The sequence below is a fragment of the Anabrus simplex genome, chromosome 1, assembly GCF_040414725.1.
Source record: "Anabrus simplex isolate iqAnaSimp1 chromosome 1, ASM4041472v1, whole genome shotgun sequence".
Taxonomy (NCBI): Eukaryota; Metazoa; Arthropoda; class Insecta; order Orthoptera; family Tettigoniidae; genus Anabrus; species Anabrus simplex.
The window spans coordinates 1,253,046,192-1,253,066,907 of record NC_090265.1 but is presented as its reverse complement, the minus strand read 5'-3'; the positions used below and the strand labels follow the sequence as shown (position 1 = coordinate 1,253,066,907).

At 39.2% G+C, this 20,716-nt stretch overlaps 1 protein-coding gene across 1 annotated transcript in view; it reads left to right on the top strand.

Moving 5' to 3' along the window:
- MED1 (Mediator complex subunit 1) overlaps positions 1-20,716 on the top strand; it is a 143,895-nt gene that overhangs the window by 69,739 nt on the left and 53,440 nt on the right. Inside the window, exons 5-6 of the mRNA XM_067137654.2 lie at positions 1,213-1,456; positions 10,863-11,064. Of these exons, the coding sequence (XP_066993755.2) occupies positions 1,213-1,456; positions 10,863-11,064 (446 nt within the window). The remainder of the gene's footprint in view (positions 1-1,212; positions 1,457-10,862; positions 11,065-20,716) is intronic.

Genomic DNA, 20,716 nt, shown 5'->3' with positions numbered 1-20,716 from the left:
TTTGATGTCATGTGTTGTGTGTTACCGATGCTGCTTTTCGTATCAAATCGTGCAGAGTAGAGGTTTCGTCAATGAACTGTCTGCAAGTCTTTGTATGGATGTTTTGTAGAATGTTCAAGATTTCATGCATAGACCATGTCAGCAATGAAGAGGTTCTCGCCTAGCCTGGGAAATCGTCTGAAGTCTTTAACACTTGCAAAATACAGGAAAGTTTCCTTTTTTAGTCACATCTTCCAAAATTTCACATACAGTTTGATACAAGCAATCATAGCAAACAAGATAGAAGGGAAACAGTGTCACGGGTGTAGAAGATTATCTTGGATGCAGAATCTCTGACAGTGGTTGACATCCATGATACAGCTACTCTGATAGAGGAAACACACAATAGGAAAAAATTACTCTCATTTTGGTGGCCAACCTTCTGTGAGGAGACAGTACCAGAAGAATAAGTTTCTGTGTGATACAAAATAAATTGTTTAGGGAGAGTTTCCATGTATTCAATACTTCATTTCATTACTTTCAATTTTATTTGATTGGGGGTCAGTACGGATTCAGATACAAAGTTTATAAAGTGATACAAAATAGATTACGTACTTATTAGGTGTAGAAAGTTTTAGCATTATATGATACACCGTTGATGATGATTATTATTATCATCATCATCATCATCGATATAATAGATTTTCACATTTCATTTGTGGCTTCCTGTATTGAAATTAATATTTGGCTGGTGTGTCATTATAATGAGCAATGTTTCATTGTAATTTTAAAAGTAAGAATTACATTTTATAAAGCTAACACAGACAATATGATGTACAGTAGGTAATTTTCTGAGGGATATCTGAAATGTTAGGTGTTAGTTTGCAGTTTACCCCATTATACCATCTTTAATAATGAACAAATTATTGTCCAAATAAACCTTAGCTGAACCAGCCATGCTTTTTGAATATTGCTTTGTGAACTTCTATTTGATTGAGCTGTAATGGCCATTTTCTGTCATTATTTTAGTAATGTCTAGGACAGGTAAGTCGGTGATGGGATAACCTTATTGAACACATTCAAAAAAAACATTTAGTGCATCTCTAACATATCCTGGAATTTATATATATAATGTTAAAGAGTTGAAGTATGTTCCATGTACTTACTTTTCTAAATACTGTAACATAACTGATATTTTCTTTTACTAACTTCTTCACTATATCTGTTTAACAGAGCTGTGAAGAGTTAGTGGCATGTCTTTCCCGAGGTGATTTTGCTGACTTTACTGCCCAGTTAGAGGGACTGGCATCCATTTATCAGTTAAATGCTGAGAAGAAAGTGAAATGCAAAGCATTCAGTGCTCTTCAGAGTCTGGAAACTGACTTAGGTACCTTAGCTCAACTGCAGACATTCATCAAAGAACCGTTCAATTTGGTTCACAAATCACCTGTTGGCATTCTGGAGAAACGTCGTGGAGGTAAGCATTTTTGAGTCATACTACTTTCAGATTGTACTAGCAAATAGATAGTACAGATGTGAACTTCTATTATCATCAGATTTTTTCTTTTGTCTTTGAAAAAAGTTATCCATTTTCTCTATGAATCTCTCTACATATATACCAGTTAGGCAATTTGCAAAGTCACTTCAGAAAATATTCCTGAACTGATCTTGTAAATAGTTCATTATGAACCTTGGACATTATTAGCCTTGTATCACCTTTACCTTCTTTTTAGGCTAGTAATCTGAATGCAGTGGTGTTGCATTGATCAGAAACATTCCAGGAAGTCATTTTATTGCTGTGTGTTCAAAACAAACTGCTATTTGGTTTTAATTCCCTTCATCACCTAAAATTTTCACACTTCAGCTGCCTTTTCAGTTTTGTGAATGGGAAGAAGACACTAGCTTCAAGATTGGGTGAATAATTGAGATGTGACCGAGCTCGATAGCTGCAGTCGCTTAAGTGCGGCCAGTATCCAGTATTCGGGAGATAGTAGGTTTGAACCCCACTGTTGGCAGCCCTGAAAATGGTTTTCCGTGGTTTCCCATTTTCACACCAGGCAAATGCTGGGGCTGTACCTTAATTAAGGCCACGGCCGCTTCCTTCCCACTCCTAGCCCTTTCCTGTCCCATCGTCGCCATAAGACCTATCTGTGTCGGTGCGACGTAAAGCAACTAGCAAAAAAAGTTGAGATGTGCGTGTGCGGTCTTGAGCTCAGACTGAATTGCTTCTTTGCTGTGCAAGTTTTTCCAGTTCAGCTCACTGTAGCTCAGGCACTGAAAGACAAAGTCTGCTTAAATTATGGTCAAGGGTTAATGCTCCTCTATGACCTAATTAAAGAAAACATGGAAATTAATGAATATAAATGGACAAGTACAAATTGTTGTACTATGTTTTGATAAAAAAAGGTACTGCTAAGTACCATAAAGTATATTTCTGTTGTTTTTGTAATTCAGTAGCACATACATTAACAATCTCAAAGTGAAATACAAACATTTGAATCGAAGGAATAAATGCAAATGTTGCATAAGGTACAATTTTGTAAATAATGTGAAAAGGAATACTTTTTTATTTGGTCATCCACGGTTATGGTGTGTCTTTCTCTTAAAAAATACACAGTAACTTGCAAAGGTCAACAGAGAGAGGTATTTACGCAGAAGTCTTTATGGATATCTGGATCCGCTATACACACTGATGGTCATTCACTAGGGAAAAACAAAAACAAAAAAAAAAAAGCCATTGTAATGCTCTTGTGAATTGAACTCATTAAATGCTCTTTCATTTGAAGCACTTGTGGCTGGTACACAACAGTTTTATTGCTAATTTAATAGATTGGGATAGTCTTGTTCATGACTCTTCCACCAATGTAAAAGGTCATTTTTGTCACTGGGGTCTCTTTGTACTGTAGTGATCTGCAGCATCACTTCATCTACATGTGTGCACCTTGAAAGAGTTTTCCACTGATCAAATCTACTACTTTTTCTTCTCTATTTTGGTGGGCTCAGCTAGTTTTCCGGAGCTGTACCCATTCCTAAACATATAGAACCGCATCACAAGCAAGTATCTATAAAAGCGTAGCTGCCTGCACCAACTTATGTGGACAAGTGTCGCACCTCGCAATATACTTCATACCTTTCAGCATCGAAAACATCGTCAGTCCTTGAAAACCTTATGAGAGAAATGTCATCATCTTGTGGTACATATGCAATTGTGATTTTTCTTATATAAATGTAGAACATCTCCCCTAGACCTTGGATTGTAGGCAAAAATCTGTATTGTTCCTGAAGAGTTGTATTTACACATTTCATGGATTTATAAAGTTAAAAACGGTGGTCCTGTAGGGCCTAGAAATCTCTAAATTGACGTTAGAACCTATATTTGCATATATTCCTATAATTCCTGTATTTTATTCCCTAAATCGATTAAAAATTAAAAATTATTTTAATTTATTCCAAGAAACTAAAATATTTGTCGACTCTTCTCCATATCTTGGAACAGTATATTCCTGAAATACTTTTCAGAAAATTTTTAAAGCGAGAAGGTGTAAACCACACTCCCCTGAAGTCCTCGAGAACCTTCCACAGTAAACATGCTCGTAGTCCGTGTCATGAGGTGGGAGACAGTGTCCATTGACCTGTTGGAAACAAAATGTTTCATTCTGTGAGAACATTTCAGTGTGTCCAATTATTCAGAGTATGCATTACGCCGAAGTGTTGGCTTCCAAGTCTTTTTTAATTAAGCAGTGTTTACAGGAGTTTCCTCCATTTCACATCGGACGGTCAAATTATATTCTGTTACGTTTGCAAAGAGGTGAGTGGAATAAGTTTTCTGTTTCTACCTAAAGACTTATTATTACTTTAGCAATATAAAAATGATAGTTAGATATTCTGTTACGTTTGCAAAGAGGTGAGTGGAATAAGTTTTCTGTTTCTACCTAAAGAGTTATTATTACTTTAGCAATATAAAAATGATAGTTTAATTGATAAATGCTTTTTAAATTATGTAAAATTGAAGCTGCCTAAAACGTATTTTAGAGCCTATTTTTTCTTATTTGGGAGTTTATTTTCTGCGCCTAAAACATCATTTTTAGCACCTAAAAATCTGAGGTCTAATCATCACCATGAATTCCTTGTCACCAGGATTCTGCTCATAGTGGATTTTAAGACTGTGAAATCATGGCAGTACATTCTGGATGGTCACCTTTCTTACAGTCTTTCCGAGTCATCTGTGGCATCATTGAAACAGTTGCAAGAAATCTGTTAAAATCTTTCATAATATCTTTGTCCACATTGTCTCCATTTTAATTTTTACTTCATTTTTTGCCAGTGGCTTTACGTCGCACCGACACAGATAGGTCTTACGGCGACGATGGGACAGGGAAGGGCTAGGAGTGGGAAGGAAGCGGCCGTGGCCTTAATTAAGGTACAGCCCCAGCATTTGCCTGGTGTGAGAATAGGAAACCACGGAAAACCATTTTCAGGGCTGCCGACAGTGGGGTTCAAACCTAGCCCATAGCAAAAAAAAATATATATATATATTTGATTTTTTTTTTTTTAATATGTCTTCTCAGTTTGCATTTTATAAGGCTAGTCTGTTTGTTTATCCTCGTCATTAATTATGAAATTAAATCTTTCCCATACTTTGCTTTTTCACCTTATTATCCTCTACACCATACTGCTTGTCATTTAGCTTTTCTGTTATTTCATGTACAATCTCCATGTCTGAGGGATGAGAAGGTAAACTAAAGACTCAACAGCTGCATATTATTTACCACTGCCAGTAGTATGTCTTATCAGTCCAGCTCCTTGGCTAAATGGTCAGCATAGAGGCCTTGGCACAAGTCAGGTTATGTGTGTAAAACTGAAAATGATCCTTCATATATTTGGGTTTAATCATGTTGTACATAGCTCATGTATTATAAGTTAGGCTATGTTTTCAGCTTGTAAATAATCTTTGATGTGTTCTAAGTCATTCAGAAAACTTCTGAAAGTATGTTAAGTTAGTTAGGTTAAGGTTAAATTATATTTATCACTGTTTATCACATCATATTTTCAAGTTCAGGACAATTTGCCCTTGGTTTTACCCAGACTGCCCCCACTTTTACATCCTGGGGTATACGAAATTGCCTGTACTTGTGGTAAGGTATACATTGGCCAAACATGCCGGTCCATTGGTATTCGTATCAAGGAACATGAACATAATTTTCGTCTAAACCAGCCAGACCAATCAGCAATAGCTGAGCACACACTATCGTCGGGTCATGCTGTCATGTTCCAAGATGCTCGAGCTCTTACCCTTACTAGACACTACAGACCCAGGATTATATGAGAAGCTGTGGAAGTACATAGAAATCTTAACAGTTTCAACAGGGACACTGGCTATCAATTAAGTAATACCTGGTTGCCAGCCATTAAGGATTTACATAGGTTGTTCGCTTCCCTGCCCCTTCACTATTGTTATTTCGTTTCGGTATTTTCCAAATTCGTACATTCCTCATCGCCATATGTTTCTTTCCGGGCTTGTGGCAATGTCATACCTTCATATGTGCGTACACCTGTTGTGTTAAAATATATGGCCCTCTCAGACTGATTCTGATGGTTCCGTCAGCTTCCGCTTCGAATGCTAGCGCTGTACCGCATCTGGGCAGCCATCTGGTTACGAATGAACGTACCATTTCCACTTCTATTATAACATTTAAATTCAAACCTCACTGTTTGAGAAGCCTTTCTCGTGGACAGTCGAGATATTCTTCTGATGACGCAGTGCAAAGTTCTCTGTGAAACGAAAAGAATTTCACCTGATTTTCTTGACACGGTGTATGCCCAAAAGCTTAGTCTATAAGTACAGGCCGTGAAAGCATCAATGGCAACGTGTTGTCCACTGTTGCCAATCATTGGAAAAATTATGAAAATAATACCTCTTGTTCCGATTAATTCCCGCGGTACTCTATATGCTAGAAGATGATAGAATAGAATTTATTTATTTATCACCTACAGGATGTCCCAATTACAGATGATGTAATAGAAAAATTAAATAAAAAATTAAATTAAAAAAATAACTTGAATAATATACATACAAATATACATATATATACAAGCAGATATAAATTTTCACATGTTATATACAGATTATTCACATAATTTACAAAATTATCACGTTCCTACCTTGAGAAGAACTTTACGAATTGCAGTGGAAGGGTGGTGAAAAATGTCGAGTGACCATTCTAGCTGATTTATTGTCCTAAGGGCTTGCATGAGCCAAGAATTTTCATGCGCAACCGTCCTACATTTGGGCAGGTGGAATGTACATTTCTGCCTTGTTCGTCTGCTTGGAACATGAAGTGGGATCAACCCCAGTATAGCCGGACTGTCCACTTTACTCTTCAAGCAATTAATCGCTAACATTGCGTTCGCACACTTTCGGCGCGTTGCCAGCGTATTCTTACCAAGAATGTTTACAAACTCTTCATACCTGCTTGAAGAGAGTGGCATTCCCAGGAATACAAAATTAATCCACTTCATGAACCTTATCTGTACTCTTTCGAGATGGTGTATGTGGCCTTTCTGATATGGGAGCCACACCTCACAACCATACTCGAGACAGGGTCTCACCAGGGAAAAAAAACAGTGTTTTGACACATGAAATATTACTGAAATCTTTACAATTCCTCTTGACAAACCCCAGGAGTCTGAAAGATTTCTTTATAATACCATCGATGTGTTTCTCGAAGGATAAGCCATTCCTGTTACTAAGAATTACACCTAGATCATTAAACTCCTCCACATGATTTAAACTTTCTCCACTGATTTTATACCTGTAAAATACAGGTGTTAATTTCCGAGTAAATGACATGACACCACACTTGAATTTATTCACTTTAAGGTACCCCTTATCACACCACTCGCATATTTTCTTCAGATCCTCTTCTAGATAATCGCCATCGCTGTCTTCTTCTATGACTTTATATAGTTTCAAGTCATCAGCGTACAAGAGACATTCACTGCTCTGAACGACTGTACTAATATCATTTAGGAACAAAACAAATAGAAGAGGCCCTAACAGTGATCCCTGTGGGATGCCAGATGAAGGTTGATAGGAGTTAGAGATTAAACCCTCGGACTTACAAAACATATTCGTTTTGTCAAATAGCTCTTTAGCCACTCGAAAATACTCCCGGACACTCCATACGCAGACAACTTTCTCAATAAGGCTTCGTGTTGTAAAGAGTCGAAGGCTTTGGAGAAATCAGTATATATCACATCAACGTGTTTACCTTTGTCCAATGCATCTGAAATTGAAGATAAATAAACTGCCAGATTGGTAACAGTTGACCTGCCTTTAACAAATCCGTGCTGTGATGGGTCTATGTACTGGCTAAAAAAATCATACAGGCGATTATATATGACTTTCTCCGCCACCTTCGATAAAAGTGAGAGCACCACTACTGGTCTATAATTATCGAACAACACCTTATCACCTTTCTTAAAGATAGGGATTACGTAACACTTTTTCCACTCAGCTGGAAAACACCCACACTTAAATGATTTATTTATAATTTCACATAGTGGAATTGCCAGTTCGGAAGCACATTCACGGAGGACGATGCCAGGTATCTCATCAGGCCCACATGATTTGTTGATATCCATCGATGACAGGATCCGTCTCACTTCTACCACAGAAGTTTGAATAGACACTGGATCTATTGAAAATGGGGGAGAAAAAGTTGAATTGCAGGGCTTGGAAGGAGAATGGTACTTCGCGAAAGTTTGCGCAAATGTGTTTAGAATTTTATCTTTATCGTGGATTTCAGTTCCGTTTATGAGCATAGTGGGAGGCAGACGGGAAGATTTTCTTTTATTATTAATGAAATTCCAAAAGCGCTTAGGGCGTGTGATGATGTCATCTTCTACCGACCTAACGTAGTCCCTGTACTTAGCACGCTGCAGTTTTTTACATTCACTTCGTTATGTGGAAAACTGCACATAGTCGCATTCTTGGCCTGATCGTTTGTATTTTCTTCTCGCCCTTTCTTTTTCCTTCAGTTTCTGGATTAGTTCTGAGTTGTACCAAGAAGGATATTTTCTGATGTTATTTTTTCGAAATGGTACGCTGTCTTTTATGACCGCATATAGTAAGTCATAAAAAGTGCTCACAGCTTCATCCACAGAGTGAGACTCTTTAATCATATCCCAGGGGCACAGGGATAAAAGGTCCCTCATTAAAGAAAAATCAGCTTTCTTCCATGCAAATATGACTTTGTTTTGCGCTTTGAAGCGAAATGTCCTTGGCATAGGCAGGAAGATTTTGATGGCTTGGTGATCTGAGTGAATTACGTTTTCAGTTTTGACGCACTCTCCACTCCGAAGTAATTCATTTGAGACTAAAATTAAGTCTAGAAAATTATCATTCCTAGTAGGGAAATCACAAATCTGACTGAGATCGAATTCATTAATAATTTCTAGAAATAAAAATACCTCCTCGCTTCTCTGTTTGATAATGTGTTGTACTTTCGACGACTCATCAGTTTTCCAAGCTAATTGGCTCAAGTTAAAATCACCGCACACAATAACAGTGTCCCGTGAGTTGAGAACAGATGTAATGTTTCTCAATGTTTGGCGTAGGTCGCTAAGCCGGTCGTTCACTTCATCTGGAGGCAGGTAGCAGCACACAATGAAGACAGCACGATCGGGTTGAGGGTTGACTTTCACTACTTGACACTCCCAATTCCCAGCAAGCTCAGGCTTCGACACTGGTCCAAGGTCAGGCTTCACAGCTAGTAAAACACCTCCACCATCCTGTTTTGCAGTGTTCACGGAATGTCTGTCCTTACGAAATACAATGTAACTGTCCGTTAATATTTCAGTATCAACTACAGTTTCGTTAAGCCAACTTTCGCTGATACAAATACAGTCATACTTCCCTTCACTTACTCCAGCATTAAAGTCAGCAAGCGAGTTACGCATACTCCTCACATTTTGATAGAAAAATGTCATACCTTGATTGCTTTGGTTGGGACCTGGGTTCAGTTGTACATCTCCGGAAAGTGCTAGCATTAGGACGGCTAGTACATAGCTGGATACCTGTGGACGAGCCGGCCTCCCCTGGCCGCGGGCACACCTTTCACTTCGGTGTGGTGACACCAAGTACCTCGAGCCGTTGAGAGAGGCCAGGAGGCCAGATAAACTGCATTTATTAATCACTAGGACTCTTTAGGTATTTTATCATTACATTCTTGATTCTTTTAATGTGGTGGTGGAGGAAATATGGTTGCAGTTTAATTATGTCATTTAGCTAATATCCATTATATAAAAAGTGTTCTGAAAGAGCCTCTCTGGATAAAGTCTTGCTGAAATTGCCTACTCCTGCAGTGTAGGCGTGTAGGAATAGCGTGCCTGCTGTTACCCAATTCCCGAATTTGATTCCTGGCCAGTTCAGGGATTTTTACCTGGATCTGAGGCCTGGTTTGAGGTCCACTCATCCTACGTGATTAACATGATTACAATTGAGGAACTGTCTGAGGGGGGAGATAAGCAGCCCTGGTCTAGAAAGCCAAGAATAATGGCCGAGAAGATTCATCCTGCCAACTATACGATACCTCATTATCTGCAGGCCTTCCAGCTGAACAGCGTCACTTGGTAGGCCATGGCCCTTTGGTGCTACTGTGCCATGGAGTTCAGCTTTTGGAATTGCTACTGCACATACTTCTTCATCTGAGTTAGTCGTTACTCAGTGGGATTGATTGAAGTCATATTCTTTTACTAACATCATTTCAGTAAAGTGATAGTTGCTGTTGATGGTAGTACTATTTAGCAGGTGAGACATTTTCAATAATGAAATAGTTCAAATGGATGTAGTAGTCTTAAGGACATGCTTCAGAATTGTACTAGAGTGAAATAAGAAGCTAGATACCCATTGCTTGTGCTTCAGTGTTTCACTGAAGATAGTGGAGGCAGCGTCTCTAGAAATCTTGAATTCTACCTGCTGATGAAACTGTCTTACATCCTAAACAGAAATCCAGGCACTCTAAACAAGATTGCTACCCCTACATAGGTTTACTAATCACACAAGGAAATATAAAATTTCCTCAAAAGTCACACACATGGAAATAAGTGAACTTTTAACCTAAAACAATCATCACACAGATTAATTACCAGTGAATAACAGTGCAGGAGTAGGCAATTCCAGTAAGCCTGTATCCAGAAATGCTCTTTGAGAACACTTTCTTTATATTGGTTTTTAGCTAGTTAACATAATTAATGCTAATAGTGTGCATCTACCAGAATGTATAGCACTAAAACATTCCCCAAAATTCAAATTACATTGAGACAAACTCAGGATGTGGAAGGGAAGGACAAAGAGAAGCAAAGTTTTACACAGGTGGTAGAAGACAGGATAAACAGGAGGATGAAAAGAACCCTATAGAGCCTATTATGCAATATATTCTTATGGAAAGTATTGTGTTTGATGTGAATCATAAATCTGACAGTTCTTGCAAGGAATAAACATTCTGAGACAGAAAGCATGAAATTATGGTGGGAATACGCACAAAGAATAATGAAGTTATGACTAGTCATTGCAGGCCAAGGAAGCAATTGAAAAGAGATTTATGGACAAACTTTGCTACTTGACACTTTGCCAGCCTTAAAGAATAGTTTATCGCCTTGTGAATTACAGTTACTCTCCTAGTCTTCCACCACCAATTAATAGAGGAAGCTATTTCTGACAGGCCTTCTGACTTGATGTGGAAGGCCTTCTCTGTGTGGATTCCCATTGTACTTTCATGTTTCTTGTCTCAGGATGTTTATTCTTTTCAAGAAATTAAGTTGTCCATCATGTGATTGTAGACAGCATTAATACATAAATAAACAATAACTCTCTGTTTTAGGACATGCCATGAAACTTACCTATCTTGTTCCTCCATATGAGCTGCTTGATCAGAAGAGCAAAACTCTTCTCCCTCTGTCAGTTGAAGAAGTGACATCAAAAAACTTGGGGTACAGTGTGATGGTGTGCATGGAAGGATCCACGGCTCACAAGCTGCAGACTGCTCCCATCATGACTGTAAATCGTAGTCCCAATGGAAAGAGGTAATAATAAAAGTGTTAAATTTTTTGTTATGAAACATGTTATTTTTCTTCTCCTGTCTTGTGTCTTTGACTTTGCTTATAAAAGGAAGACCTGTCTTGGTCTTGAATTATAAGCTAATATTTTCTGGTAAAAGATTAATTGAATAATAATTTTCATCTATGCATCCTTGAGCCAGAATACTACAATAGTTATAGTATTTGTGAGGCATTCTTTCATGTTTTGATACAAACTTTAAGTTTTTATCTCTGTAATGACTTGTACATGATTCTCTCTAATAACCAAGACCTTGGTAATGATCCAGGTCTGAACTAATGTCATCATTATACATTTAATTTATTTTAGCTCGTAGTTTAACGTCACACTAACACATTAAATGTTTTTGGCCGTGCAAGAATGAGAAAAAGCTAGGATTGGGAAGGTAGAAGCCATGTCCTTAATTGAGATACAGCCCCAGCATTTGCCTGTTGTGAAAATAGGAAACCATGGAAAACAATTTTCAGAGCTGCCAATGATGGGATATGAACCCACCATCTCCTGAATGCAAGCTCACAGCTATGTGACCCTGATTGCTCGGCCAACTCGCTTAGTGCATTTAATTACATTATTGCCATTACTGACCAAACACAGTAGCAGCTCTAAGAAGCTCGGTTGTCCTCCCCCCCACCCTGCAATAATTGAAAATGGGCTCCTCGTTTCCTGATAAGGAAGTTACAGGTTTATTTCTTAGTACAGGGTTGTATATTATTACAGTGAACAGCAACGATGATGATGATGATTATGATGATAATAATAATAATCATTATTATGACATAATTTAGTTTTAAAACCCAAAATAATGAAAATAATACACTTATGTGGCACGAACACACACACACACACACACACACACACACACACACACACACACACACAAGAAATGCATATTCCAATTATAGTAACAAAAACACACTGACCATCACAATATTAAGAAATAATCTCGTTCCTAGGACCAGATAATTTAGAAATTGACCATCCATCGTAGGCCTACTTAGCTACACTGACTGCCGAGAGTTATAAACAGGCTCAAAACTTCAGTTAAGGATATCTTTGTTATCACATCTTCACTGACTACTCGGTTCTCAGAACTGGCTAATTACTTCAAGAGCCTTGTTGATTGTTGTGAGTGGCAGCAAGGGATGGTTATTTATTGGAACAGATTGGGAAGTCCACATTCTTTCAGAAATAACTACCATACTCCTATTGATGAGACAGTCTAATTTCAAAAGCTAAGGTGCTTTACGAGAAAACTAAGAAGCTATGTACAAGTCGGGTCTGGACTGTCAGACTGGTTTGAGACAAAAAGTGGAGTACAATAAGCTTGCTTTGTCGCTCCTATTATTTATCATTTTAATGGATACCATAATAAAGACGCTAAGAGAATAGGGGCAACAAGACTTAAAAGCATTTGCATTTGCAGATGTTGTAGTAATTTGGGGTAACTCGGAGAAAGATGTGGAATAGTGACTGCAGGGGTGGAGTCAGGAGTTTGAGAGATATGGATTAAACATCAACAAGGCTAAAACGGTGGTGTTGAAGGTACAGAAGGGTAGCAATCAGCCAGAAATCATGCTAAATGGCACTAAGCTGGACAGTGTCACAGAATTTAAGTACTTGGGTAGTAAAACGTCCAAGAATAACTTAGCTAAACAGGTTCGATCCTGGCTCAGTCTGGTGGTATTTGAAGGTGCTCAAACACATCAGCCTCATGTCAGTCGATTTACTGGCACGTAAAAGAACTTCTGCGGGACAAAATTCTGGAACCTCGGCGTCTCCGAAAACCGTAAAAGAAGTTAGTGGGATGTAAAGCAAAATAACATTATTATTAAGACAGCTACTATGGGATAAACAAGTACCACTCAAAACCAAGATGACACTGTATAAATCATACTACAACCCTATCCTCACATACAGCCTGGAAACTGCTACATTAACAAGAAAGGACAACTCGAAACTTCAAGCAGCAAAATGAAGTTCCTATGCACAATGATCCAGAAGACTAGGAGGGATAAAATCAGGAATTAAAAAGTCAGAGAAGACGTAGGACTAGAAGACTCCTTACTCCAGAAGATCCAAAAGGCAAGACTGAAGTGGTTTGGTCATGTGAAAAGAATGAGTGCCAATAGGTCTGCAAGACAGGAGTATGAAAGAGAAATAAGGGGAAGGAGACCAGTGGGCAGACCTAGGGAAAAATGGACAGACTTAGTAAAGAAGGATGTAGAGGAGAGAGGTCAGGATTGGGACCGGATTGTGAACAAAGAATGGTTCATGGACCAAACAAAATGGAAGGGGCTCGTATACCTCACCTGGGAAACTGGAGTTGGTCAACGATGATGATGACTCCTATTGATGAAAGAAGCTCTGCACTACAATGGCCTTAGTTTGGAATACTAATAATACTGTGTTGTGTGCTGTAGCTTTATCAATATGTAAAATCACTCCTCAGCTACTGAATTAAGAAACAGTCATGGGCCCCTCACAAGTCATGCCCCCGCCCCCATCGGGTCTGCGGGGTCCTTATTGCTGCCACTGACCAGACACCCATAGGCACTGGCTTAACTGGAGCTCCTATGGAGTCGGCATGATGTACCCCTACCCTTTGCTGCTATCACCAACCTCCGTCTTCTAGAAAGACTTTCCACTAAGTTCTTGTAGATATCTGTAGATAATTTTTTCCATTCCTCCTGAAATATTGCAAACATTTCTGTAGCTGTTTGGAGCGGTCTGGTCTTGACTATCAACAGGCTCTATAACTCATCCCAGAGATGCTCATTAGGGAGTAATCGGGGCTTCGGGCTGACCATTCAGTTTCATTCACTCTCATTTCATCGAAATACTTCATGAACGGGTGCATTGTCATGTTGAAAATGAAAAGGGCCCGTTCAAATTGTTGCCACAAGGTGGGTATCATGGATTTGTCTAGTATGTCTTGATAGGCTTGGGCACTCATGGTTTGGGGAACCAGTAGACCACGACCAAACCACTAGAAATAGGTCCAACTATAATGCTTCCTCCTCCAAATTTCATACTCTGGTATAGGTCCTGCAAGATGAGCTTGCCGAAACTCAAACGTGCGCAGAGACCAATATCTGTTGGCGAAGTTTAAGCTCGTTGCGGGGCTCCTGTGTGTCGCCCGAATGCTGATTCCCGGGCACATTGTTACTCAACCGCTCACTGAGAAGCACAGTGTACAGCTCTTTATCAAGTGTGTATTGAAAAGAAACAAGAAGCGTGTGCGTGTATTATTAATATTTTATATATATTTCGTAGCTGAAAGTGAATTTGTTGTAGTATGATATTCAGTGTACGTAGCGATGCCCCCGTTTCGTTCTAAATTAGGGAGTGCTAAAACTTTAAACAGTCAAACTAGAGAAGTTATTTATAATATGTATAAATTCATGAAAAATGAAACATGCTCCGCTGGAAACTTATGTGCTATTCAAAAGAAAGTGGCCGAAGCAACGGGCGTGTCAGAAAGGTCCGTGTGGAATGTAATACGAGACGCAAAGAAGATCGAAAGGGGTGAAGTGAATCATTTTCAATGCCTGGAAAGAGAAGACCAAATTAGACGATTTAGAGAAATGCGCGGTCAGGCGCACGATTCACAATTTTTACAATACCGAAGGCGAGAGACCAACCCTTGAAAAGATCCGTAAGAAACTGGTTGAGGATATACTGTTTAAAGGTTGCGTAAGAACACCAAGCAAGATAGTTTGAGGCCTAGGTTTTCGGTGGAGGAAGACAGAAGACATGCATAGAATACTTATGGAGAAGCCTGACATAAGGCTCCTGTGTGTGCAGTACATACAAAGCATAAAGCGGTACCGACAAGAGGGCCTATTGTTTACACTGATGAGACATATTTGCATAGTTCGCACACCAAGTCAAGTGCTTGGAGTGACAGTACCCTTCATGGACTGAAGTCACCTATCTCGAAAGGACAACGATTAATAGTGATACATGCCGGTTCAGATGCAGGTTTTATTCCAAATGCTTTGTTGGTTTTCAAATCCAACCAAACAACAGGGGATTATCACAATGAGATGAACTATAGAAACTACGAGAAATATCTGACAGAGAAATTAATTTGCCACCCAACTCTGTAGTCGTGATTGATAATGCCTCGTACCATAATGTCCAGTGTGAGCGTGCACCCACATCATCATCCCGAAAACGAGTTATGCAAGATTGGTTGACTGATAAGGGTATTCCATTTTCTACAGAGATGATAAAATCCCAACTGTATGCTTTGATTAAATCCCATAAATCACGATATAAGACATATCAAATCGACAGACTACTTGCTACATATGGGCATACGATTTTGCGTCTACCACCATACCATCCAGACTTGAACCCAATTGAAATGATTTGGGCTCAAGTTAAAGATTATGTAGCACAAAAGAATGTTACTTTCAGACTCGATAATGCAAGAACATTGCTGATGGAAGGAATTGCGTCAATTGGGGCAGAAGAATGGTCGAGTCGATGTAGGCACGTAATCGACACTGAGAATAAGTACACTGTGAGCGATCACATAATGGATGAAGTATCACACAGCATAATCATTAATCTGGAGGACGATATTGACAGTGACGGAGAGAGCGTAGTGATAGCGCGGATGACAGTGAAGGCGATATGAGCAGCTTTCAACCTCTTTCAGAAGATGCGGACTAGAACAAGCCATTAGGTCACTTAACTGCTATTTTAGATCACATAATTCTTAATCTCTTTGTTATTATTGTTATTTCATTCAATGTTTCTGATTCTGCATGTCCAACAATATTATGATATAGGGTAATGTGTCCTGGCTCTGGTTATATTTCACTCGAACGCTGGTCACAGTTCAGCTGGCCAGACCGCTGGCAGTAACGCGATTTAGCGAAGTGAGGGGGGTGTGCAGTGCTACTACCGAGCCCACCCGAACACTGCCGATGTTCTGTGCAGCTTTCTTTGGCAAGCTCTTCTTGCGGGACCTGTAACTGTGTAACACTCACCTGGCATCATGTATGAATTTCTGATTCTGTATTGATGGTATGGAACTTGTATTGGTTAGGAGGAACACCTTCAGTATTATATTTACTCGCCTGATCTATACATGTCCATTAAGACTTCCACACAATGACCCGCCTGGTGGCCATGATTGTTAAAGCATCAAGTCTCTATTGTGGTGGGAAAAAAAATTTTGACTGACAGGGTAGGAGAGATGGTGGTGTTCCATTTTTAACCCTTTGAGAGTCAGGTTTCTTAGTCCACTGCACACCCCAAAATTTAGGTTATTGCACATGTTTGCAAAACAACCCTCAGGAGGCATTATATTTTAATGAAATGAATGAATTTAACATAGTATGTTAACAAGACATCAAACAACTAGTTTGAGCACAAAAATTGTGAAACATCATTTTTGGTAATGTTTTTTGGTATGATATTCCTCAAAACAAGGTACAGGGAACAATTTTTTACTTGCTTACTTAATCTGCTTACCCTCCAGGGTTGGTTTTTCCCTCGGACTCAGCGAGGGACCCCATCTCTACCACCTCAAGGGCAGTGTCCTGAAGCGTGAGACATTGGGTCGGGGGATACAACTGGGGAGAATGACCAGTACCTCACCCAGGAGGCCTCGCCTGCTATGCTGAGCAGGGGCCTTGGTGGGGGATGGGAAGATTGGAAAGGATAGGCAAGGAAGAGGGAAGGAAGCGGCCGTGGTCTTAAGTTAGGTACCATTCCGGCATTTACCTGGAGGAGAAGTGGTAAACCACGGAAAATCACTTCCAGGATGGCTGAGGTGGGAATCGAACCCACCTCTACTCATTTGACCTACCGAGGCTGAGTGGACCCCGTTCCAGCCCTCGTACCACTTTTCAAATTTCGTGGCAGTGCCGGGAATCGAACCCGGGCCTCTAGGGGTGGCAGCTAATCACACTAACCACTACACCACAGAGGCGGAGAACAATTTTTTGAAAATGTCAATTTCTGAAGAATTTTTCGTCAGTGAAACATTCTGAATTCCTGACTTACTGCCATCGAAGCTAAAGCGGTTGGCGTGAATTGGTTAGTTATAGTCTCGTCTTCCCAAACTCTGTGATTACTAGGCACTTTATTTACGTTCGTTCGCTTCGGACGTGGCGGCTGTAAGACCTCAACCTCACTTTCATTTACGTCTTCGCCACTTGAATTATTTCCAGATATACCTCCTACATCGTCTTCATCACTATCTTCAAATACTGAACAGTCACTTTCAGTATTCATAAGAATTTCACGAACTGTATCGTCGCCTGTAAGCAAGTCAGCTCGACTTCGCGCAGCCATGTTCAACTGTTTGCAATTGACTCGCTAAAGCTGAAGACATCCGCTAAAAAACATTTCATTCCCAGCGCTCCCCGTGGTGATAACAATAACCTAACGACTTCAAAATATAGCCAACAGATGTAGGGAGTTCCATTTTTCAATCGTTGTCCAAGGACATACAATTACGAAGATATATCACTTCAAATTCCAACACGCAATATATTGCGCCGTAACCACAGTGGCACTTACCGCTACACACAATTTATTGCGCCGTGACCTTCAAAGGGTTAAACACTAGATTGCTTGCAAACATCCTGGGTTCAGTTCCAAACCTCTCCACAGTGTTCATATGCAGAGAGGGTAAAAGATTTTGTTAATGGTGATTTGTCTGTCAGATGAGGACGTTAAGCCTTGAGAAGGCCCCTTGATGTTATTTGACAGGAGTAGGCTATGTGCCGATGCTGAGTCATATCCTCTTCCTGTGTCATTACCATCACCACACAGTTGGATACCAGGTCACCCATGGTCGTCAACTAGAAGGGCCTCCATCTGGCCTCTTCGGAGGCCTCACATCATCACTGCTATAGTGTGTAACATAACTAGACACTTCACAAGAGGCTCTTCCATTGTTCTAGAGTCCACCAGTGACATGTTTTGCACCATTGTAATTGAGGGCAATTGTTCAGTTTAGTGATCCTTGGTCTGTGTATTGCATGTTGCCTATGGAATCCAAGTGCAAATGCCTCCTGATGAATTATATGATTAGTAGTGTTACTTCCAGATGTAAGTTGAAAGTCTGTAGGAACGGTTTCTAATGTAGCTGACTGGTTTGTTAACTGTTTTGGTTTCGCTGGTCGAGGTGGGTTTTTTCTAACTCCCTGATGTTTCCATTTCACCACTCTATCACTCACTGTTGAATGTGGTATCTGGTACTTAACAGAAATCTAATGGTTTGAATGACCGAGTTGGTGGGAACCGATAATTATGCCCCTTTCAGTCTGAGCTCTATTCGTATGTCCATTTTGATCGCTGTAGCTAGTAAATATTTCTTCTGAGCGCTGACGGCCTTATATTGGCTCATGATGTGCTTGTGTGACGTATCGATCATCCTACTTTCCTTTCAGGTAATAGCAACATACCGTATAATGAAGAGGCAGCCTCATGTCTTCTCTGTGGCTCATTACAGTCCAGCAACTTCATCTAAAGCTCTGAGAATATGTGAAACTGGAGGCCTTCCCTTGCCTCTTAAACTCTCTTGTTACAAGATGCACTGCTATTTGTTCCTGTGAATGATGTGTTTTATAGACCACTGCACACCAACTAGAATGTAATACATAGAATGGCTATCACACTGCCATCTTTGAAGAAAGTTGAATTGGTTTCCGCCATGTCTTAAAATGTACCTCAGTAGATGGAGCGCGGAATAGAGCAGGATAACACAGATCATATTCATTAGGTATTAAATAGTTACATATTATCTGAGCTGATGATGAAAATATCTGAACACTGCTTGCATGGAAAGCGTTAACTATTTAATGCTTGTAAGTTTTCCTTAAGCAGAGTTTCCTTACAAAATCATAGTGTAGACCAACAAGCACATCACTGGTAACCTTTTAACTTAGAAGAAAACAAGATACATAAGTTTATTTTTATTTGAGGCAATACACCAATGAAAATGTTTAGAGTAGTTAGTATTGAATTAATCTCGCTCATTTTGGACTTAGGATGTAGATCTTTTAGTTTTAGTCTATATTAAGTAAGGAAACGTATGTACTGTATAATCCCAAATACCACCCACCACTGAATGAGACCTGCACGCTTGAATTTCTAATGACAGAATTTGGAAAAAAATAAATCAAATATTTACTTAACCACTTTTTTTTTAATATCTGCAAATGCGTCACAAAATTCCTAATTTAAAACACTTTAAAAGCAATAGAAACACTAAAAACACCACAGTGAGAAATAAAACTAGTTCATTGTACAAACCGGTCACGATTCAATGTCATCAAAACTACCACCGTTGGAACTTTGGTCACTATAAACTTCCCATAAGTAGTCATCTTCCATAGAATTTGAAATTCCACATTTCTTGAAACTTTTTCTCACCAAGTTGTTGGAGATGCAATGCCATGCAGTCTTCATTCATTTGCATAGAAATTCCACTTCAGGTTGTTTCACTTGTCCAGTGGTGTCAGCACGTGATTGCTGGCAGATGTCGCCCACTTAGTGGAGAGCTGTTTCAATGCGGCTTTGAAAGGCCAGTTCACACAGACATCAAATGGCTGTAGTGCAGAGGTCAGCCCTCCTAGAATTATTCCCAGATCCATTTTTCCTTTACTTATCAATTGTTTTCATAGGTAATAAATTTCATATTAATCCGTATTGAGGAGCAATATAGTGTAAAACAAAAGCTAAAGGTTTCCACCTATTCAGTACTATTTGTTGTAACCTTAAAAAGTTACATATATTTGTTTTTAACTAGTTTTAACTAGAGACCATCATCAGTCAAAATCAAACTAAAGACAAGACATAAATAAATAAATAAATAAATAAATAAATAAATAAATAAAAAATAAATAAGTAAATAAATATATTAAGCAAGCATGAAATTCAAGACAGGTAAAGATTTTAAAAACACTCATCGTAATCACATGTCCTGTGCAAGCTCTCAGCTTTCCTCCAATTGGAAGACTGCACCTCACAGAAGACCAGGTGAAACACTAAAATATCAGCACTAGAGGAATCTTCTGGAACTCAGCTCAGCTGAAACAAGTGTGAACACAATGATGTTGATGGGAAAGTGTTGAGATGTTCATTTGTTTCCAATATGGTTCATTGAAGAAGCACTTAAAATTCCAGCACTTGAAGAATCTTCTAGAACTCAACTCTGCTGAAACAAGTATGAACAGAATGTTGATGGCAAAGAGTTGAGATGTTCATTTGTTTCCAACAAGGTGGAAACAAACATGGAGGAAAAAATAATAACAGAAACAAAAAATAAATAACTGAGGGATGTGGAATGGTGGGTGATTGCTGGAGGGAAAGAAGGGGTTTTAGAGTACTTAATTTCTTTTTATTGAAAATAGGAATTAATAGATCAAATAAAGGGTTTGTTTTCTTCCAGATATTTCATTAAGGTTGAAATTGGGATTAAGATTTGATCCAGGTGGATGAAACAATTCTCAAAGATATTGACCAGAGAGCCCTTATTAACCATTTTTAAGAATTTTAGATCGTGATCAATATTCTTGAATTTATCAATTGTTTTACGGTGTCTGTAGTATGCCCACGATAACTGTCCAGCGCAAGCAGGCCCTTCTTTTG